Raw genomic sequence first — 22,969 nt, 5'->3', positions numbered from 1 at the left:
CTGCAGGGCATCTTTAGAAGTAAAAGACCCTCAGTGAGGCACCAGATCCCAGCAGGATAACACAGCTAATATAGCCAGACATTTCCTACTGCTGTAACGGATTAGCAGGCCTCTCTGCAGGGTAACACAAACACATAAACAATGGTCACCATCCTGACTGAGATAAGGCTCATATAGCAGCTGCTTAACTTGACTATTTCTGTTGGTAAGACGATTCATTTTTTCTACTTTCTACTTCGACTTTCTGATCAAGTCACTTTCAGTATTGCATGTCTTTTATTAGTATTACAGAGTGTTGTAGACTGTTAGACCACATGAATACAATGTGTTTGTAGTGTTTCTTCTGTCTGAAGACCATTGTAGATTGCTGAAAGTGACAGGTCTGCAATGCTTTTTCCAAAATGACTCGGGGGAGAAATTTCTCACATCTGAAACGAGAGGCGAGAAATTTCTGAGATCCAGCGAGTTTGTTTTCTATTTTCTACTCCCGCCGTCCTTATCTTCATCCCTCCTCCCAGATTACTGCTACAGCCTGTCTGTTTTCAGAACATTAAGGCCAATCTACATTCTCTCCAGTGAGGGGTGATGGGGGTTTGGGGTGGGGTCTCCCCTGGAGATCAGTGACGCCTCACTGACCACATCAATCAATCATCCTCCCTCTGACTAACTCTGTCCCGCTCCCCTTTGTGTCTCTCTGTATGTCTCCATATCACTGTGTCTCGCCTACAGGACTTTAATAATCAGGCTCATCCGTCTTTCCCACACATAACATGGGAACTGCTTATTACGGAGGCACAAAGAAATGTTCTGAAGCTATAGTCAACAGTGAGGGACTTCCGTGGCCGACGCTGAATTATTTTGAGCAACAAGAAACTTTAAAAGTTACTTTTTTGATTCACGTCATCAAAAAAGGAGGACACTTTCAAATACCTTGCATGCGAAAATTAGGTTTAAAGTCTCAGGTGTTTCTTTTGTCTCTTAAAGAAGGTTCCTTTAAGTGCCACACATCCGTCCCAAGCATCTGTGCACCTTGCTGTATGCCAGAAGACCCCTTGTCTTCTCTTCACAACAGGGTTAACTGCGTAAAATCTGTAAGAAAGGTGAAGCAACAAAAGGGATCAGTTGAACTTGAACTCCGCGTGTTGTAAAAGAGGTTTTGTTGTTACATTGCCCTCATGGGAGGTCACTTTCTGTGAGACAAAATGCAGGCCACATGCATTTCCGTGTCAATTGTATTGCCATAGTAGAGTTGGCTTTTTTTCAGTCCAAGATTTGGTTTCCTTGACATGGATTGAAGGAAAAAAGAAAAAGAAAGAAAAAAGTGAATTTTTGTTACTTTTAACATTAAACGTTAAACGAATTAGCTAAATTTGGCCATAGCAAAACTGCCCCTTGTGTTTGGGGTGAAAACAATCATAAGGCTGTGGTCAATTATCAGCTGCCAGTATGGTCATATATGCCTCCCAGCAACTTTATTAGATACAACTTCCAATTCAAATGGCTGATCAACCACTGATCACACAGAATAACTCAACATTTAGGCACGCAGACATGGTGAAACGACTTGCAGAATGGAGAAAGGAGACAAAAGGAACTTTGAACCTGGGGAACGTGGTTGTTGGAGTTGGGTATTTCACATGACTTGGGAAGGTGACAGTATGGGATGTATGGCCAGCCCATCCAATTTGTCAGGGCTGTTATACCTTTTTCCTCGTCCTGCCCAAGCCACTTTAGCCACCTGTTTTTACTCACCTCCTTATTTGCTTGTCCTCCTTTCCTCCTCACCTCTGTTCTAGCAGTCCCCATCAGGAGGAACCTAATAGGAAATCAAAGTTTCTGGGGAAAGAATGGAGCGTGGCTTAGCATTACCGTCCCCTGGGTCCTCCCTGCTGAAAGAGGAGTGCAGAAAAGGCTCTATGCTGGCACTGTGGTGGGGAAGGTTAATGCAGCAGATAGTCTTTCTTCTGCTCTTTTTCAAAAAAAAATGTCCAGTCTGTTTTTGTTCGTCCCCCTGATAAACTCTTTTTCCTGCAATTCCAAAACACAATCCTTTTACGACCAAATAAACCCCTTGGCCTTGTGTGTGTGTGTGTGTGTGTGTGTGTGTGTGTGTGTGTGTGTGTGTGTGTGTGTGTGTGTGTTTCAAGCACCACATAGCTTGTCCCCACCTGGCACTGCGAGTGCAGTCGTTGACTTCATGACTTCATGGCCCAAGTGAACTCACGTCCTTCTAACGTCAGTTGTCTCAGCAAGGCTGAGCATTAACATAGCATTGACCAATGCTATCCTCTCTCCACCTCTTTAAAACATTGGTCAACAATAATTGGGTGCAAATATCATGGCTCTGAGTCAAATTGACCAGAGCGGTCACAGGTGGTATACCATAGTATCAACACATCATATCAACACAACCTGGTGATTTTTTTAAGCGGCTTGCTGTATTGAGGCGTGAGGTTCCACATGGCAGTGATGTTGCTCAGGCGTTGTCCTTGTTTCGGAGTATCTGCTGAGTATTTTTATATCATGTATTTGTGTGCAACACATACACATCTTTTCTGAATCGATGACACCATCGTGCCCTGCCTCTCCTTTAACTCACAGCGACAATAACTAGTTAATAATAATAGTTAATAACAGTCATCTCTTTACCTGTCCGCATGAATGTCTCCGGTTCCACTGGCACCTTCATATTCACCGCCATCGTCTTCTTTCACTCCCTTTTCTTTTGTGTTTATTTACAACGCAAGAATTGTTCTTGCCCGTCTTCTTCTCTGTTTCTGGTGTAATTATGTGGCGGCGTTAAAGCGCCACTCAGGCCTGGCATACATACTGAACAATAACAAAAGAAATACATCATTTTGCGAGTGTCGATAAGGACAAGTGTCTGTCTCACTTCCTGTCTGGGACGAAAAAGGATAAAATGCATATTGGTGGACATCATGAGTGCTCGTTAGTAAGTTGTTGGTATCATAAGCGTCGGTTCCCCCGGGATGAAAAGCCAAGTGAAAGTGAAAGCTAAACCATAAATTAGGGCTGCATTTGTTTTCAAGATTCCCCCCCCCTCTACCACCACCACTACTACCACCACCTGAAGTTGAGCAGCCAGGCTCCTGCTGTGTTAAGCCGCTTAAACACTCAGGGGTGAGGATAGACCTCAGCGAGCGCCTGTGGGCTTGGGGAAACGTGAAGAGGAGCGATTGTCAGAGTGAAGCACAGGCCGGGGTGAAGTTGATGAAAACATGTCACATTTGGTAAGAAATAAAAAAAAAATATATATATATATTGTCTGGGCTAAAAGTGATGCTGCTGAATCCAGAGCAGAGGAAGAAGCAAAGTCCAGCGCCACCAGCATTTCCTCCCCTGTGGTCCCTCCATACCTTCCCCCTTTTGCTACCTGGCCTCCCCCTCCCCACACGCCTGCACACCACCCACCTGCCCTCTGTGCTCCCCCCAACAGAAGAGTTCGGATTCTTGGAAGGTGTTGGGTGTCTACAGTGTCACAACTAAACAAAACCATTTGAAAACAAAGTGGGCCGGTGAATGTGCCGGCGCAATCCGAGCCCACCGCCTTTGTGGCCGCAGAGAAAAACGGCCTCTCAGAATCAAGGGGATGGAGGACGGGCAGGGGGAGGCGCGCCATTTCAATCGGCAGGTTATCCGCCCGTCCACCCAGCCAGCTCTGCTTTAACCTCCACCTCCTCTCGGCCCCGCACACCCACACTTTTAAGTGCACCCTTCAAAGGTGAACATGCTATCCGAAACAGAGCTGTCTGTGTTGCTCTGCCTCCAAGAACAAGATACTCCCTCTCGCTTCCTTTCTCTTGTTTCTCCTTTTCTTCAAAGCCCCTTGCGTTTGCCCTTTCGCAGCCTCATATTTGAAGTAATGGCATTTTCTTTCAATCATCTCCAAAGAACTAAGGAGTGTTGAAAATTACAGTTGACCCCCTGGCTAGCATCACCAGGGGTGAGGCGACATTCGAAAATTGACAGTTTAGCCACGTGGCAAATTGAAAGTTGTGGTAAAACTATGACTAACTCGAACACGTGTCGTTTGGGTGGAAGGGCAATGATGGCATTTTTGAGTCACCCTGCTGTTTTCTAGAGATTGAGACTCAAGAGGTTTAAATAGGAGAGCACTCGTGCCACAAGACTAAACAATGTGTGCATTGTACGGTGCCACAATCTCCTAAGATGTTCTGTGCGAGCGGCAGAGATGTCGGCCGATGAAAGATCAATATTGTTCTTGTTTCTACCTTCAGATGAAGATATTTTAGCCCAACGACGCTCATTGATGCAGTGGATTTCGGTCATTATATATAGTATAGTTTGTCTTGTCATTCTCTTTTGAAAAGAAAAACAATCAAGCCGATCATTATTCTTGTCAGTGTACTGCTGATTATGAGAAAGTGTCGTGCCTGTGTGTGTGTGTGTGTGTGTGTGTGTGTGTGTGCGTCAGCGTGATGGACTGTCTGTCAATCATCGTCGGAGTTAATTATTTTGTCACCCCGCTGGGTGTGAGTCTGTGTCAGGAACTCTGACCCGGAGACCTGGGGTTGGGTCACACACACACACACACACACACACACACACACACACACACACAGTTATTCCCCAGGGTAAAGAGGTCCACCCATGTACTTCCACGGATGGTCCATTGGCCACCTGACTGGCCACAGTGGTGACCAGGACATGACGAGCGTTCCTCAGTTCCCTGCATCATACATCACCGTGGACCTAAACAGGAATCGTGTGTAAAAAAAAAACAAACCCAAAAAACCTGTGACTAAGGGCCAAGATGTCTCGTTATTGGATGAGATAACCAGTTTTAATGACAGGAAGGACGTCGTATAGACTTGCCATACTAACAATGTCCAACCTCAACTTGTAATTGCTTTGATTTGTTTTGGCTGTTGGAAGTTGCTATATAAATAAAACTTGATTGATTAATTGATGTAATTGATCGCAGTGATGCAAAAAGGAAAATATTTCAAGCCTTCATGCATATATATGTGTACACATATACACACATATGTGTGTGTTAAAATGTTTAAATCACTTTATCTAAAGATCTAATAGAGGTTTAAGATGAAATATATATGAAACTGTGTGTGTGTGTGTGTGTGTGTGTGTGTGTGTGTGGATGCAGGAAGGAGCAAGACGTTTGGAGCTTAAGGAATTCTGCCAGCAACACAATAGGACGCCCTTCACGATGGTCCTTTCTTTCCAACCACTGGACTCAGGGAGCCAAAGAACACAACAACCTGTTCCTGTTCCAGTTGCTGGTAAAGTCAGTGGGTGTTTTCGTCTCATCTATTATATGCACGTTATTTAACACGTGCTCCTTTCTGCAGCAAATCATTTGCACGCAGTGGAATTGGTAAATAAGTAAATAGGTAGCCACTTGAATTCCTCACATTTCTACATACTTACTTATCACATATATTTTACATACAGATTTATTATTTCAATGCTTTGGACATGGACACAGGCCATTTCTCCCTAAATACGTATTAGCTGTTATATTAACACCCAAAACAAGAAAGCATGTCTGAAATATCACGTTAAAAATATACATTATGTCATTGACCAGATGCTCCTGTGGTGCTGTGTGCATGGCCAACCAAAGGGTTCCTAATGTGAACCTTGGATTGTCTGTTTACATTGATAAACCTTTCAAAATTAGAATATTTTTCATTGTTTCCATCTCACAATTTTAAGTAGAAGCGATTAAACACACTGGCAAAAGTGATAATTGTACACTGACCCCAATGTCTGAGATCAGTTATCAAAACTAAAGAATCAATCAAATTAAACAGCCAGCCATGAAGAAACCTCCCGGTGTGATCCAATAGACAGTGTGGCTGTAAATGTACAATAAGAGAAAGCTCCCATTTTAATCACATCTCTGCCAAAAAAACAACAACCCTGCTCTTCATTTTCCCACTGGGGAGAAATAAAAGCTTGTACAATAACCGGCACCTACATGTGTCCCGCTCCATAAACTCCACCACACACTGTGAGCTAAATTGATGGAGAGTAACCCAGGAATGAAAATTAAAACACTGCCACCTTGTTTTTGGAGATGAAGGATGCCGAGTAAAATAAAGGTGAGCGCTGCGTTATCGGATTAACCCTCGACACAATCGCATCTGCGCAGATTTGCCTCTGCGGCGTAAATGCGATTGTTGGCAATAAGATGTCGATTAAGGGTCTGTGGCTGGACTATTGGAGGCAGTGTGCGAGTCTGCAGAGAAGGTGATTGGATTAGTGTGGGCCAGAGTGGGAAGCGTAGGGGGAGAGGGGCCGAATACTGATGAGGAAGTCCTGGAGGAACCACCAGGCAAGTAGCACTTTTCAGCACAGGCTGTGTTATTTTGTGTTTATATGTGTTTTTACTTTCTTTTTGAGAATGTCAGACCTTTATTGGAAAGAATGAGGACGGGTTTGTTTTGTCATCAATACAGAAAGGACAATGAAGAGTTGATCAATTCTTGTCATCCAATCAAGGAGCAGCTCTATGCTGAGGACTCTCTGTCGGGTGCTGCTTCTGTCCTGCAGAAATACAGATACATTTGAAACCTGCCTGTCAATCTATAACAAAAAAGTTGAACCTAGGTATCTCACAAAGGTGATAAAGATTGGACGTGTTCATAGATGGCGTTCTACATACATTAAATGTAACCAGTGATGATTTGAGCTCCTGTTGTCTTTCTCTGCTCTCCATCCTGACCTGATTCCCTCCCATCTACCAGGCACTTTCCTCCACACAACTGAACGTTTTCTCTCTTTGGGATCATTCTCTGTTTACCCCACAGATTGTTGTGATGTCATAAAAATCCTAGCAGATCAACAGCAGTTTGAGAAATACTCCCAGACCAGCAACAACGATGTTGACCACGTTCAAAGTCACTTCAATCAACTTTCTTCCCCCATTCTGATGGCCACGTTAAACGTCTCCATGCCAAAATGGACTGAGTTGCTACCAGTGATGGAACATCATACCTAATAAAGTTGCTGGTGAGTGTATATAAATGATAAGACAACCCGATCATTAAAAAAAGCATCAGTATTAAAATCATTGGGGGGAAAAGGAAATAAAAAGCCCCAATAAATACAATATACTACATTTGTCATTAAGTAGTTGTGTTTTTTTCCCCACACAGGACAAAGCTGCAGCTGAACCACGTCCTCTTGGCAGGTCTGCAACTGGTCGAACTTTGCGCACATGCGACACCGTCCCACCGCCCGCTTTCTTCTTTCTTCGGGCGTCTCCGCCCCTCAATGCTCCTCCTGTCTGCCTCCTACCTGACGACAAGACTTCTCTGATATCCGCCTTGACAAATTGCCTTATCGGTGGACGAGCCGGTTGGCGCGAACGAAAACATGACCTTTCTCAGGAGGGAGGCTCACCGCGCAGAACTTGGGGCTACACTGATCGTCGGTGATAAGAGCCCAAGGAAGAGGATACTGCACGCTCGCACGGAGACTTATCTCGGACTACACTGATCTGCCACGATAAAGACCTGGGAGGATAAGGGAGGGCAGTGGAGTGGCAAACAAGCACCATTAGGGTTATTCTATTCATACGCGGAGGAAGGGGGAGGGAGGGGGGCACGGGCAGTGGACTGGCTAACAAGGCCCATTAGAGGTGCTCAGACTTCTGGACTGATGGTCGGCAGGGAGATTGACAGGAGAGGACCAGAGCTGAAAGGAGGAGGGCGGGGGTGGGGGTGGGGGTGGTGGTGGTGGTGGGGTTAGATGCAGCAGAGAAACACACCATGCTTACAAACAGCTTGGAAGGACGGCTGGAGTGGGAAAGGAGATGTCGCACATGAGGAGGTCGCTCGGTGGCTTTGGACAAGATTTAATCGAATGCTGAGTTTGACGAATGTCCAAGACAAATTGCAGAAGAAGTATTGCATTTTAAATAAATGCCAAAGAGCATTTGGTCAGTTTAGACTTGCATCCGACCTCTGAAGTCCCCTTCCAGGGTGCTGCTGATTTTGTATCAGGTGACATCTGATTGGTAAGATTGAACTTGTTTAAATAACCTTGCACTTTCTTTGCAAGCAGAAGGTGTGCAGGAAGGAGGCTCCTGTTAGCCCGAATTAAAATCTTTTTAAGTGAGCATGGGCGAGTGAAGTTTCGTCCTCGACAGCGGAAGTGAAGTTAGGGCAAAGAGACGCAACAAAAGAAACAGAGGACGACAGGCAAAGTTAAGGGGGCGCAAGGTACAGGAACACGACAGCTGCATAAATTGAGAGTTAACCAAACAAGTGTGATGAGGAGGAGGGAGCTGGGGGTGTAAAGGTACACAAAAAAAAAAGTTGGGAGTATGCGCACGTGATAAACGGCCCCTCCTGCCAGCCCCATGCTTGGCTGCTTCAGGACGATGAGGAGGGGAAAGAATAGAGGGTCATACGAGACAGTGGGGTCTTTGTGGCCACTTATCAGCCACTGATGGCGAAGCAGCAGACCCAGAGAGGTCAGAGAGTGAAAAGAGAGGGATGTGGGTGTCTGGTTCTGAGATTCTCCACCGAGGACAGACTGGAAATGTTCAGGATGTTAAGTTGTCGTTTTGCTCTGTTTTTGGTTCTTCAGAAAAAAGGTCCAAAAAAAAGTGTGTGGACAGTGATGCTAAGATTGAAGGGACCAGACCTTCAGTGGTGGAGCGGCATAAAGCAGAGAAAAAAACAAACGGCCAGGGTGGCATCCTGTAGATCATTTTACCAAGCTGAAAGCTCCTTCAGAAGTAGCAGGAATGGAGAGAGAGGAGGGCGGGAGAGCACCGACAAAGAGCCAGGAGGTCAAGTCAAGCCATGTGATATAGAGGGAGGAAAAAAAACAGAGCTAGCAACAGTTTGGGTTACCTGGCCGCACTTGTCCGTCAAACCCAGCTAGCACGGAGAAACCAACAAGTCAGCATTTTCGATGAAGCAAAACACTTGGATTGTAAATGGAAAACTTGATGTGATGCTCCCTTTGCTTTCACACTCGCTCACACTCACACACACACACACACACACACACACACACACACACACACACACACACAAACACCCCCAGTCAGCGGCAGCTCCCAGCTCCCCGCCGTGCGCCTGCAGAGAGGGGTCATGTCAGACATCAGCTCCCAGCGCGTCAGCTCTTTTTCTCCCACAATTCAACCCGGCTGAGGCTGTCACCGCACTCCCCCCCCCCAACCACACACCCCCCCGCCCCCCCGCCCAGACACTGGCCTCCAACGCCCTCCCAGGCCCGCATAGTGCACACAAAACGCGAGCGCTCGCACGCACGCCTCGTCAGGTGCACAGACGCCGCAGCGTCCCCGCGGGAGTCGGACCCCCGACCGGCTGCCCCCACCTACCCCCCCACCCCTCCACACCCCCGCCCCAGCGGGGATGCTGATCCTCTGCCGACTCTGCCACCGCAGCCGCCTCATCCTCTCAGTCAGTGAGCAGAGGAGAGCAGCCGGGTTACACACACACACACACACACACACACACACACACACACACACACACACTCACAGAGAGAGAGAGAGAGAGAGAGAGAGAGAGTCCCAGGTACTTTGTCAGCTTATGGAAACACTGAAGTTTTACATTTTCGACTTTCTTTGTCACATTTTTTTCTGTATGAAGACACCAGATGTTATTTACCTGCTCAGAAAGGCTCAAACGGGTCATCAAAGTATTTTCGAACCACAGAAGTCACTGGTCCTGTGCGAACTGGCAATGAGTTCTGAGGCCTCCGGTGCAAGTTTGACTGAATAGAATATAATGATAAGACTTGCCAGTTACCAGTTTCAGAGTAGTCCTTCATCGACTGATTACCTTTTTTTCCTGCCTTGAAATTTATAGTATCCTGAAATGTGTGAATTTATTTTTGAACAATTTAAGAGAAAACGAACAGCAACAATAAAAAAAATAAATTCAATCAAAATTTTAGTGACTATATACAAAATAAATACAAAGAATTAACAGATAAACAGCACGCAAACAAGTATTCTGTAAGTCTTTACAAATACATTTGGTTTTGGTTCTTCTCCTTTCTTTCTTTGTCCTAAATGCAATAGGAAGATGTAAATGCTTATCTAGTCCTATACCAATTTCAACACACTCATTTAATTACAAATTGTACCACAAAACAACCCTTTCTTTAAAAGGGAAAAAAGCTGATATGCTTGAAGTGGATAATTCAACTCCTATATTTTGGTTTTCCACAGAACAATCTATCTGGCATGTGCTGCTTGGCACCATCAGCCCTAATTTAGTCCTAAACCAGTTGAGTGCCTGTCTAAGTAGGATGAGGAATCAAACAGTTTATTCAACATCGTGCATCGATATGACAGAGACATAATTGCCGTCGCTGGATGGGAAGAGGACAGGAGGACAATGCAAAGGCATGCAGTGCCAACAAAGCTGCGGCTGAACAGCATTCTGTTCGGCGGCCTGGGGATCGGTCATTGTGCCCCTGTCGTCCTGCGCGTTTCCCTCGGTTTAATTAAAACACTTGTTAGCGTGGCAGACGTAACAAAACCGGCTGCAGCCAAGTGAGCAACCAAGTCTGCGAAGTGCAGACTTCTTGTTTTTTGGGGTTTTTTTTTGACCAATCGATCGTCTTTTTTCGTGTCTGTTGCGCCCCCATGAAATAAATGCAACTTATAGCATCAATAAGACATCATGGGATTTGTATGTTTGGCGAAGATTTAAAAAAACCACGAGGACAATGCAGAGGAATGCAGCGCCAGCAGAGCTCCGTTTGACTGATGTTCTGTAAGGCCGCCAGGAGGAGGACGGCGCATTGTCTCCCCGTGATTGGTCGCTTGTCTCGGCGACTCCACAGCATCACCTCCGTCAACACGGGAATGCTCCCCTGCTGTTTGGCCCTCTATTGTCGGCGGAGGGGGCAAGCGCTTGCATGAGTGATGACTTAACAAAACCGCTATAAATGAAGTCGAGCCAGCTTGTCGACGGCGGATTTCGAGATTTCCGAGGCCGTTTGAGCCGTTGGCCACGTGGGAGCGTGCGCCGTCTGCTTACGTCCAGCGTGTTGCCACTGGGCTCCGGTTAAAGATGGGAGATTTTCTGCTTCAGTTCTCCGGGAAACACGCCAAGAGATTTTCTAAACAAGTCTGCATTCACACAAACTCATTTATACACTTGTGGCAGGGACTTGCTTGCAGAATGCAGAGGCCAGGGATCAACACATCAACCTATCAATCACCTGATTACCAGTCGACCCCCCCAGCATTTGTTGATATATCATATGTCAACAAATGGTATATGATAACATATGTAAAAAACAAAAAACAAACAGTTTTTCTATATGAGCGTGTGCATTAACTTTAAACCTATGAATCAATGAATGTCACGCTTATTTCCTGGTGCGCAGTTGGCCACGATAAAGCGTTGATTTTACGTTGCAAAAAAGACAGCTTAACGAGTTACATTTCTGCATTGTTGCTTCTTTTAAGTGTGTGCAAAAGTGTGGACTGGGAGGATCGAAGGGCCGAAGTGAAGAAACATACTGACTGATCGCGGTGGCTGTGCAGAAAGTGTCCGAAACATCAGAAACCAAAGGCAAGCAAGCTCATGGACGGAGCCTCATCTGACAGAACTAACGGGCAACGGACAGCAAAGTGTCTCCGATCAGTTGCGTTGGTTTGGTAGTTGTCTTGTGTCTGCTCTGTCTCCTCAGATTAGTTGGAGCATCAGCGAAAGAGCCACACACTGACCTAGACTGAAGAACAGACAGAGGCAAATTCAGATGTGGAAACCATTGGCAGTCAGGAATCCATCATCCGTGTGTGTGTGTGTGTGTGTGTGTGTGTGTGTGTGTGTGTGTGAGGAAATATTTTCTAATCTATCCGTCAATTTTAAAACTTACATAAAAAAAAAGATATATGTGTGTGTAGCATAACATACCTCCTGCCCCCTGAAAGGGCCTTTCTATTGACCAGTGTGTGTACATCTTTCTGTGTATTTCTCGGGTGGGCGGGCTGGGGTTTGGGGTTGGGATGCAGGGGGGCCGGCGGTAACATCCCAGACGTGTTGCCACGGTGACAAGGTGCTCCCTGCCGCCGTCGGGTCTCGGCCAAGTTGGGCGCCATGGTGACTGGGTGGTGACAGACTTAGTGACGAGTCCGCCGGGACACTAGGGGTAGGGTCACCGTTGTGGGCATGTGCAGTCGCAACGAGTAGCCCGCCACTGCACCCGCGCATGTGCTTGATGCCGCTGGCGTGAGAGTGTGAGTCCCATGTAGACTGCAAGACTACAAGGTTTTGCATGTGACGTGCAACACTCAAGTGTATTAAAAGAAATATTCACGCATCCACATCTTCCAACAGGGCCAGTGCATGTGTGTGCATGTTAGTGTGACACAAATGTGTCTATGCATTTCTTGTGAAACTATTTGCTAAACTCAACATGCAGTATTACCTTCCGTCATTATTACACTTAATCAAAGCTCTTTGTAGTTGTTACATCGAGGCACAACATCCATTTCAATGCACACAGGACATGTGCTAACGTCAAGTGTGCACACGCATGTATGCATGTGTGTGTGTGTGTGTGGGTGGGGGTGGGGGGGTATTTGTGTGAGTTTGCATATTAATGACTTCGCCTGAGCACTGAAGCAGCGCGGTGATTTATATTTCTGTCTTACGTGATAATTAAGCACCGGCTCATTTGTGTGGATGTTCATTTTCAAACACACACAGTCTCCCACGATACATCGATACACAGCCAGCATACCTGATCAAATAAACTGATAAAAAAAAAAAAAAATCCTTGACAAGTGGCCTGACACACACACACACACACACACACACACACACACACACACATCCAAAACCTGACTCGGATGACAGAAAAAAGGCAAGGAGCCACGGTTTTGGCTTCCTGCTGTGGTGGGTCGTGACCCCTATCAGACTCTGTGTCACTCTGCCTATTGTGCACTGCGCACAGCCCAAGCGTACACACACATACACACACACATTAACATGGCATTACATGGTCTCCATGACAATGCTGGTGGTGAGGGGCAACAGCAAGGCGGCAGAATGGCGCTGTGGATCTGATGGGAAGGTCCCCTGGTTAATACAATCACTGTAACTGAGTTGAATCTACAGGTGTAAGCACCTGTATGGTTCATGATGTGACGATCATAGAAGCTGACAGCGACGCAGGGAGTGAGTAAAGACTGACATAGAGTGCACTGTACTGCTTGAATTTATTTTGTGCTTACCGAGTAAATAAACTTGAACTTTCCTTATAGTTTAGCATTTCACTTCTGATACTTTATATGTTTCCACACTGTTAATTTACTTGTTTGAAGCACTGCATTTGAGGGTGAGTGTGATGACAATGGAAGAGTGGCCCTGAGATCCAGAGTGTATTCAAAATTTTCTTATCATTTCATGATCAGTGAGGGCACTAAACAGTCCCTCACAAATACAAAAAAATGAAGACGTCGTGACGCGCATCCCACCACAAATAATGTAAGTCTGCTGCCCCCTTTTGGTGGATAGAGGTATATAATAAGTAATCACAGAGGAGCCTCACAGAGCTCACTCAACATGTAAATCTGCACCAAAAGTAAAGCAATAACAATATACTGCAATGCACTATAACACTACAATTACAGTCGCATCTAAATTGCATTAATTTAATTCAAACTTCTGTATTGTGGCTTCCTTGAAAGTCACTTTTTTATTATTTCCCCCCCAACAAGAACTGGGATTACTTTTTTGTAATGTAATTGTCTGTTGCAAAATCTCTACTTACTTTATTGGTATATGACTGAACACATGGCAGGATTTAATACTTTAATCTTTCAATTTTGTATTCATATAATGATTCTTTTATTATGTTTTACGTAATAATTATATGAATTTGTTATGAAATATCGGAACATGCGTAAACGGAAGTCAGTGGCAGACCACTATCTTGACTTAGCAGCGGTTTCCGCCTATTCCTCGTTCTAGCCAATCAACGAAGCAGGTGTCTTGCCAGAAAGTGATCGCCTCGAAGAAAATCAGTACGGTACTTGCGAGCGCGCGCTTCCTCTTAAAGCCACAGCGTTTAAACAATGCGCGTAATCGTTTGACGAGTATTTGGAGCGTACGAGTACGATAATTGTATATATATCACCGAGGAAATTCAAATATTCTAAGTATTTATTTTTTGAACGATGAAACTTTGTATAATAGATCAATTCTGTCTGTAAATTCTTCTGCCACTTAGATGCTCTCAAATGGTGAATATGTAGTCACACAACAGAAATAAGATATATTGTAGTTGGTAATCCGTAACAGGTAATAGACCTTTAAAGGTAACAGAGGCACAACATTGAGAAAGTGGGCACTAATTTATCCTGAATAACATCGGGTCGTTTTGAAAGACAAGTCGCGTCACGTAGTGGAGACGACGAAACTTGCTATGAACTACTTTGCTGTATTTCCTTACACTGAAAGCTGCACTTCAAAGCTGGCGCATCGTATTTGAGCTTCATATTTACTTCACACGTGCCAAAGCAACCCTGAGGAAGTCGGCAAGCGTGCGCGTCCCCAAGACCCACGATCGACTTCTGGCAGCGGAACACTTTTTGTCATACCAGCGGTGCATCCTCCAACACTGCTGGAGTTCGCGGGAAACCGGCTGTTGTCGTGGTTTCATCTCGTGAAATTGAGCTCTGGATATTCCCGACCGGTGCCAAAACAGGATTCCCCTAATTTTGACCCTATTATAAATGTCGTCGATGAGGAATGGAGCCGTGACACCGCTGTAGAGCGACGTCGTAGCGCCTGCTTGTTATGCATGCTAACTGTCACAGCGGCTAACAGAAACGCCGTGCTTCGCACGACAGGACGCCGCTAGTCGCAACGAGACAAAGAGTCGTAACTGTCAGTCGGAAACTGTCGCCTCAAAATGAGCACTTTCAACTTGGACCGATTCCGCTTCGACAAAAAGCCGGCGGCCACGGCGAACAAAGAGCCTGCGGGCTCCGGCTCCACCAGCCCCGAGTCAGAGAAGGAGAACAAGCCCGGTAGGCGCTAAGCTAGTGTACTGATGGGGCACCCAGATGTGCCAGGCATGTATTAGCGTAGCGACGCTGTGACGTCACCCATTCCTGTGAATTACCTCTGTAGACATGTGAAAGTTGATTCATTGTGTGTCAAAACGAAGAAAGACTTCAGTGTGTTAAACTGCTTTATACCGAAGCTTTAAGTCAGCATGACAACAACAGTATTAATACCAATAATTAACTGACAGTTTTCTTGTTTTGATTTGCACAGAAGTTGCCCTAAACTAATATGTTAATCAATCTACTGTTCAGTTTGTATTCCACATGTGTTGGTGTAGTGCAGCGAGTACATATGTTTGTACGAAAAGTTCCGAAGAAAACTGTGACGTTACATGCTTTTAACACGACTACTTCCACTGGTTTGTATCGTCCGTTTTTCAGCTCACACAAAAGCTGCGAGGGTCCCATCAAAGCCTCATCCCAGGGGAGTCGTCTTTGAGGACGTTACGTCCATTGACTTATCGGAGGGCGATGATCTGCTGTCCGAACCAAACACCACAACGTCATCGAGCAAAAAGTCTGTGTTAAGCGTCAACTGTCTAATTACCACATGTCCACTTTTTCACGTAGGCATGTCAGTTCTAAGGCTTGCTTGTTTCCTTTTCTCTGTAGGAATCCCATTGAAAAAACATCTTGCAGTGTTAAATCACAGGAGGCGGATGACAATGAATTGGAGGAGAAAATCAACACATTGCAGGAGATGTTTCCTCAGCTGGCACGGACAGAGCTGCTGGAGGTGAGACGGTGGATCACCAGTCTGAATAGCAGCGCTAGCCGTCCCCTCACGCTGACAGCGACTCGTCCCGCTTCCTTTTTCAGGTCATTGAAAGCACCAGTACGATAGACGGGGCTGTAGCAGTGTGCCTTTTAAGATACGGCGATAAAGAAGGTAAGTCATCACAATCGGAATCAAAATCAACACCTGGTGATTGCTGTCTCCTGTCACCAACGCAGACAGTAAATGAGTTGACTGCCTACCAGCTGGCTGCTTTTCTTTATCAGTATTTGTGTTTTTCTCCCTCAGATAAAGGCAAGAAGAGAAAGCAGGATGACTTGAGCAGTACTACAGACGTTCAGGAGAGTCACCCAAGCAAGAAGAGGAAGTCATCAGCGGTATGACTTCCAGTGCTTGATTCCATCTAAGTAAGGTTTTCTCTTTGAACTTCTAACTGCAGCTGTGTTCTTTCTCTCTAAATCGAAAGGTTTGTTACAAAGAAGAAGAAGAGGACGTTAACGAACCAAGCTGGGAGAAGCAGGAAGCCATGGTCCGAAGACTTCAGAAAAAGTTTCCTGACCTGGACAAAGAGGTAAGATAGACTTTCACTGAGAGAAGGAACACGTGAAGACACTTCATGCTGAGGCTTTTAGGCCGTGATGATGCCACCTTGGTTGCAGGAGCTGCGACAGGTCCTGCTGGAGCATGACTGGAACGTACAGGACGCTCTTCAGGCTCTCCAAGTTTTCTCCGATCCTGGTGCGAGCACTACTGCACAACTGCTGTCTTCTTATATAACTCATCTCCATGTCCTGCTCAGAACTAATATACTCTCTCCTTTGTCCCACAACCATTTTCAGATAATAGTTTTAGCTCACCAGAGACAAAAGAGAAGAACTCCAGTAAAACGAAGAGCACAGACAAGTCAAACAAAGATCACATCGGTGATGTTGACCATGTCAGTGAAAGTGATGATTCAGATAAGAGCAGTGAGGACAGTGACTCGGACTCAGAGGGTTTGGAAGCTTCCAAAAAGAACAGAACTTCAACTCTGCTGACATGGGTCAAAACAAGTCATTCAGCGCCCTCCTCCTCCTCCTCCTCCTCCTCCTCCTACTCCGGCAAGAAAACACCTACCTCTTCTGCCCAGAAGCCCTCATCTTCCTCCGCCTCTCAGACACTGTCCACTTTTGCCAGCGGCACCAGTATAGCCAAGAACCAAGCGGCAGAGAGCAAAAGAAAGGCCCGGGCCTCGGACGAGCAAGTCAGCTCGGAGGGGGAAAACGACAACGAGGACGCGCTCAGCAGCGAGTTTGAGGACTCCGGCGACGAGCTGGAGTCCGGTGGCGGCGTGTCAGAACTGAAGAATGAGATCGTCACCTTCTTCCAGACTGCATCCATCGATGAGCTGTCACTGATTGGTGGCTGCTCGGTTAAGAAGGCCCAAAAGATCGTGGAGCTGAGACCGTTTGACAGCTGGCAGAGCCTGGTGAGAGAGCGCGTCGCGTTGTCCTTACATGCGGTTGCATTTCTCATCTCAGATAAACAAAACAAAACATTCCATTAATTATAGATTCAAGCTGTTTCAATCTGCAGTGTGTTGTATTTTCCCCACCTCATTCCTTTTTATGCTAAACTCCGACTGGGTTGTGGCATAATGTTGGCAGTTGTAGTGCATTATAGTGAAGAGTGCAATAATTCAACAGTAAATTAAATTGTCCACTAGAGGTCAGTGTTCATGTCTGCATCACTGTCAAAGCAACCGTGATTGTGTCTTCTTCTCTCCAGGTTGAAGTGTTTCATAAGAACAATGGCCTGTCAGAGGACTTGATGCTGGGCTGCAGGGTCGTCCTCAAAGAGCGCAAGGTCGTCCTGGGCCTCATGTCCAAGTGCGAGACTATTTCCTCCAAAATGGTCAAACGGGTCACGGCGGTCATAGAGAAGGGCACGTGCTCTACCAAACAGCCCAACCTACTCAACAGCCAGTAAGCGGAAAGTTCTGACTTTGATCAACCCTGCAGTCACTCGTCTCCCTTGTGCGAGTGGCACTGCGTCAAAGTGTGTTGGTGTTGTGAGGTTTGCCGTTCTTGGCCTGAGTCTGTGATTGTTTTCACAGGTTTCGACTGAAGCCCTATCAGCTGATTGGTCTGAAGTGGCTGCTGCTTCTGCACGAGCACAAACTGAGCGGCATCCTAGCTGATGAAATGGTGAGACAATGCTTGAGGAGCGAGACTGTTCACTTCCAACATTTCGACATATGTTTCAACATATGTAGCAAAGACCCGAAGGGTTAAAGGTTAAGGGACCCAAGTGCAGTGTTAGGCCTGGAGGTACCAAAGAACATTTTGTGTCTTTTAATTCAGTCTGGCCAACAACAACGCTTTTATCCAGTCAATCTCCTGTCATTAAAACTTTGATCTGATGTACTCGCACTGCACTATGCTTTAAGTTCCAAGAGTTCTGGTGTTAACACTGCAAGTGTTTGATCTAAAAGGATGTTTGAAGACCTCTCTGTCACCATGGCTGAGATCTGACCGCCCCTGTACGTCTTCACCTCTCAGGGTCTGGGTAAAACTATTCAGGCTATTGCCTTCCTGTCCCAGCTGTATGAGAACGGAATCAAAGGTCCTCACCTCATTACTGTGCCATCCTCCACACTGGGTAAGCATTCCTGGCCTTCACACTCCACAGCTTCCTTTTTTTTTATATCATGAAATCCCAGAGGAATCTTTTAGCCAATAAACCAGACAAGCCTCCCCAGGATGAAATACAACATGACTCTTTTGTTCTCTCTTCATGTCAGATAACTGGGTTAGAGAGCTGAAGCTTTGGTGTCCAAGCCTCAAGGTTGTCATCTATTACGGTAAGGTTACTCATTCACCACATTCACCTTGACCTCACAGCTGCAGCAAGAAAGACCTCAGGCCAAGCGTGACATCAGAGTTAGAGATTATCATTCGCAGTTTTCACAGTATTAATTTGTTACCTTTTGCTGCAAACAAATTTTAAACCCTGTTTGTGAAAAGGTTGTAGAAGAATACTGAGAAACTTTTATCCCCTCGCCACAGGGTCTGTGGAGGACCGTCGGTACCTCAAGCACGACATCCTGAATGAAGACATTGAGTACAACGTCATCGTTACCACGTAATAACACACGTGCCATCGATCTATATGTTTTTTAACAGTTTATTTTACCGCAATATGAGTGAATATTAGTGAACGTGTTTATTTTTGACTTGTCCGACCTCACAGGTATAACTTGGCCATCGGAAATGACAGCGACCGCAGCCTGTTTCGCAAGCTGCGTCTGAAGTACGCCCTGTTTGACGAAGGCCACATGCTGAAGAACATGAACTCTCTGCGCTACCGCCACCTCATGGCCATTAACGTTAGTTCGTTGACACGTCGTCCACTCCCTTTTACTGCGGACGCCTGTTTCTAATGAAAGTCTCTTGTGTTGCTGGGCGGAGCGTTGTTCATCAGCAGTCCTCTCTCCTCCCCTGCAGGCAGAGCACCGCTTGCTGCTGACAGGAACCCCCCTGCAGAACAACCTCTTGGAGCTCATGTCTCTACTCAACTTCATTATGCCCTCCTTGTTCTCCAGCTCCACCACTCAACTCTCCAAAATGTTCTCAATGGTAAGTGCTGTGCAGGCTTTTGAAACTGATGGCTAATACGTTTTCTAGCTCAGCTTTGTGATGCCAGAACACAGTTTCAAACTAAGCAACAGCTTTGCGAAGAAGCCCACGTCTGGCAAGTCCAGTTAATTGGGTGATTTGTTTCACCAAATCAACCTAGGAGACACAAATAAAGAGTTGAAGTCTTGAATGTTGTGTATGTTGTGTATCAGAAATCCCACGAGGAGCAGAGTCCCTTTGAGAGGGATCGTATTTCTCAGGCTAAACTCATCATGAAACCTTTCATCCTCCGAAGAGTCAAGAGCGAGGTGAGTTCATCTGACTCCATCTTTTCTTTGTTTTGAATGCTAGCCTTGTATTTCATTTCAGTGAAGGTTTAAATGGATTTACTTTTATTTCCACATGGCTAAAAGCGTTTATTTCAGCCTGCAGCAAGAAATAAAAGGCAGATTTATCTGTGGCTGTTGTGCTGTGTTTTGTTCATTAGACCAAAGTGTGATCATTGGCCAGGAGCCGTGACTGTAATGTGTTGTCACAAATATTTATTTGATTGCCATTGATGGGTCTGTATTGCAGTGAAAGGCAGGGGCTCCACTTCAATAAGACGCTTCAAAAATATTTCCCAGCAACAAAACAAGCCAATGGTTCACATGTATCTTCAGTTATTTTAAATGCTAAATTATACTGGAAATGTGTTCATGCTTCACTCCAGGTCCTCAAGCAGCTTCCAGCCAAGGAAGAGAAGGTGGAATTTTGCTCAATGAGTGAGAAACAGCTTGTTCTTTATCAGAGCCTCTTTAAAAAGCTGAAGACTTCGGTCAATGGCGAGAGTAAGTCCCTCACTGCGCACCACCTGACCGTTAACTACAAATGACTAATGTGATCGTGAAGGGAACGATTCCACTTGTGTCGTCTCTCTGCAGAGCGAGAGCTGTGTAACGTCATGATGCAGCTGAGGAAGATGGCCAATCACCCTCTGCTTCACAGACAGTACTACACCAGAGAGAAGCTCAAAGCCATGAGCAAACTCATGCTCAAGGTCAGCTCCTCTTCTCTGGCCCTTGTTTTGCTTTTCTCCTCACCTCCCCTCTTCACCCCCTCTGTTTTGCTTGTTTTCTTCGATGTCATTCGGTGCATCCAATGCTGTTGCCCGCTCTCCCCGCAGGAGCCAACTCACTTTGATGCAGACGCTGCTCTGATCCAGGAAGACATGGAAGTGATGTCAGACTTTGAGCTGCACCAGCTGTGTAAGCAGTACACCTCCATTTGTTCCTACCAGCTTGAAACCGATCTGCTGCTCGACTCCGGAAAATTCCACCACCTCAAAGAGCTGCTGGGCTCCCTCAAAAACAAGGTGAAGGTGAACGTGGTGGTAGTGCGTGAAGGTTGAATAATGTGCAAACTGTTGTGTAACCGTATTGTAACCCTGCAGGGAGACCGCGTTGTACTATTCAGTCAGTTCACCATGATGCTCGACATTGTGGAAGTGCTGATGAAGCATCTAAAGCATCGTTATGTCAGACTGGACGGCCAAACACCCATAGCTGACAGGTCAGTTCAGAATGATGCTGAAGTCACTCAGGAAGAGTCACTGACTGAGTCTATTCTAGTCCAGTGCAACGGGATCCGGCCAATAGCATTTATGTATAGGATTTGACCACCTGTTGTTTTTGGTACCCTGTTAGTTTGGGGGTAATTGATATTTTAATCAAATGTAAAAATATATATATCTTCTTTTTTTTTTGCAGGATTGTGCTGATTGACGAGTTCAACACGGACACTGACATTTTTGTTTTCCTGCTGTCAACACGAGCGGGTGGTCTGGGCATAAACCTCACCTCGGCTAACGTTGTCATCCTACATGACATCGACTGTAATCCCTACAATGACAAGCAGGCAGAGGACAGATGTCACCGTGTCGGCCAAACCAAGTAAGATTAAATCTCTACATGGTGCTCAGGTCCTAAAAGAGGAGTTTTACTCTGTAAAGTCGTGATTTTTGATATTCACGTCTTTTATCCCAATTTTAGGGCGGCGATTCCAGTTGAGATATTATATATGTTTCCAGAGCTTGATGTATTTTAACTTATTGAAGTGATTCACATTTTCTTTTTTTGTTTGCCGTTACAGAACCGTAAAGGTGATTAAGTTGATTGCCAAGGACAGCATAGAGGACTGTATACTGCAGCTGAGCCAGAAGAAACTCAAGCTGGAGCAGGACATGACTGCAGCAGAACAAGGTAAGGCGACGTGCACTCACTCACTCACTCACTCACTCACTCACTCACTCACTCACTCGGCTTACTCTTTATCACTGTATTACATTCCAGGAATTGGTCAAAGTATCTTCTGCAAAAATTAATTTAGTCACAGATGTAAAATTTGCTTGAGTAAAAACCCTTCTAAGACTTAAAGCAGCGCCAGAAATATCCCCCTACCATTCACCACAGTTGATCCAGTGTTTATGTACAAACTCAGACATAATGAATTATTTAAAAACATGTTTGAGAGACTTGCCAACCTCCAATATATGAAGAGCAAGAACACGTAAAACATCAGCTGCATTCCTATGTAAAATACGTAAAAAAAATATGCATATTGCATGGACCTTTAATAGAGCGTGCTTAATTAAAAGCAGATGTGTACAGAAAATGTGAAATGTGCAATTTGTAGTCATCCATCTGAAATCCTATTGCTCCACATATTTACAACTTTGCGACTCAGTTGCGTGTGCCCCGACATTCCGAATTAATATTTGTTTTTGTTTTGTTTTTTAGGTGATGAGGAAACCATACCTGAAGATATGGCATCTTTGCTCAAAGCTTCAATGGGACTGTGAAACCTGTGACATTTGTGGGAGAAAAAAAGGTTTTTAATGGTATTGTCATTACTCTTGGCTAGCGTGAGTGTTTTTGACACAACGACCCGTCTTGCTGGGAAAACTACTGAGATCCAAGTGCTGCCATTAAATAAAATTAGCTGCAAAATGTGACACCGTATTTGCTGCGTATCATAACAACCGTGCCTAAAACACTATTTTTACACGCACACTATCTTTTTTTTTCTCTCGCAACGGTAAGACCGGAATGTTAAAGGCCGAAAGAAGCCCCCCTATGTGCACTCCTCAAACTCCATAAGGCTCTTAAGCTACAAGTAGAAGTCATACGCAGCCTAAGATGGTCTAGGATTTTGAATAAACCGAGGGTTAAGCAACCATGCAGTTTCAAAGCAACGTTCAGATGATGTCGCTTCATAAAATGTTGTGCTCACACCCCCTGAGCAAGAAAATACACAAGCACCACAAGTATTCCTAAAAAACAAATGAAAAGAGTTAAAAATGTGTTGTTCTTTTTTTTTTTTTCTACTTTCGGTCTGAAGCAAAGTGACAGAAGTTGAATGAGTTGTTGAACTAGCTGCTGCATTTACGTGCTGTTAAGTGACTGATGTCTTGTGAGCGTTAGCGAAGTGTTACGTTAGGAAATTATCGCCGTTTATATGTGTTCTTTTTTTTTTTTTTTAAATTTCCTGTTA

At 45.2% G+C, this 22,969-nt stretch overlaps 1 protein-coding gene across 1 annotated transcript; it reads left to right on the top strand.

Moving 5' to 3' along the window:
- The first annotated feature begins 14,178 nt into the window (after positions 1 to 14,178).
- On the top strand, positions 14,179 to 22,430 carry smarcad1a (SNF2 related chromatin remodeling ATPase with DExD box 1a). Its single transcript, XM_076014690.1, has 23 exons — positions 14,179 to 15,046; positions 15,467 to 15,608; positions 15,698 to 15,821; positions 15,905 to 15,974; positions 16,110 to 16,198; positions 16,288 to 16,392; positions 16,481 to 16,559; positions 16,661 to 17,289; positions 17,589 to 17,785; positions 17,917 to 18,007; positions 18,362 to 18,461; positions 18,604 to 18,663; positions 18,869 to 18,944; positions 19,053 to 19,188; positions 19,307 to 19,438; positions 19,651 to 19,746; positions 20,151 to 20,268; positions 20,362 to 20,477; positions 20,604 to 20,792; positions 20,871 to 20,989; positions 21,187 to 21,369; positions 21,569 to 21,678; positions 22,216 to 22,430. The coding sequence occupies exons 1-23, from the start codon at positions 14,929 to 14,931 to the stop codon at positions 22,275 to 22,277; spliced, it is 3,141 nt and encodes a 1,046-aa protein (XP_075870805.1). The 5' UTR covers positions 14,179 to 14,928; the 3' UTR covers positions 22,278 to 22,430.
- The last annotated feature ends 539 nt before the right edge of the window (positions 22,431 to 22,969 follow it).

Source organism: Nelusetta ayraudi, unplaced genomic scaffold (assembly GCF_046127955.1).
Source record: "Nelusetta ayraudi isolate G7.1 ecotype Tasmania unplaced genomic scaffold, CSIRO-AGI_Nayr_v1 ptg000170l, whole genome shotgun sequence".
Classification (NCBI taxonomy): Eukaryota; Metazoa; Chordata; class Actinopteri; order Tetraodontiformes; family Monacanthidae; genus Nelusetta; species Nelusetta ayraudi.
This window is presented reverse-complemented; position numbering and strand designations above follow the sequence as displayed.

Bases quoted from the DNA above. Each gene is read 5' to 3' on its own strand.
- smarcad1a (XM_076014690.1), top strand. From the start codon at position 14,929: ATGAGCACTTTCAACTTGGACCGATTCCGCTTCGACAAAAAGCCGGCG. The intron at 15,822-15,904 runs GTGAGACGGTGG...TTCCTTTTTCAG, and splicing joins CACGGACAGAGCTGCTGGAG to GTCATTGAAAGCACCAGTAC. The intron at 17,290-17,588 runs GTGAGAGAGCGC...TCTTCTCTCCAG, and splicing joins TTGACAGCTGGCAGAGCCTG to GTTGAAGTGTTTCATAAGAA.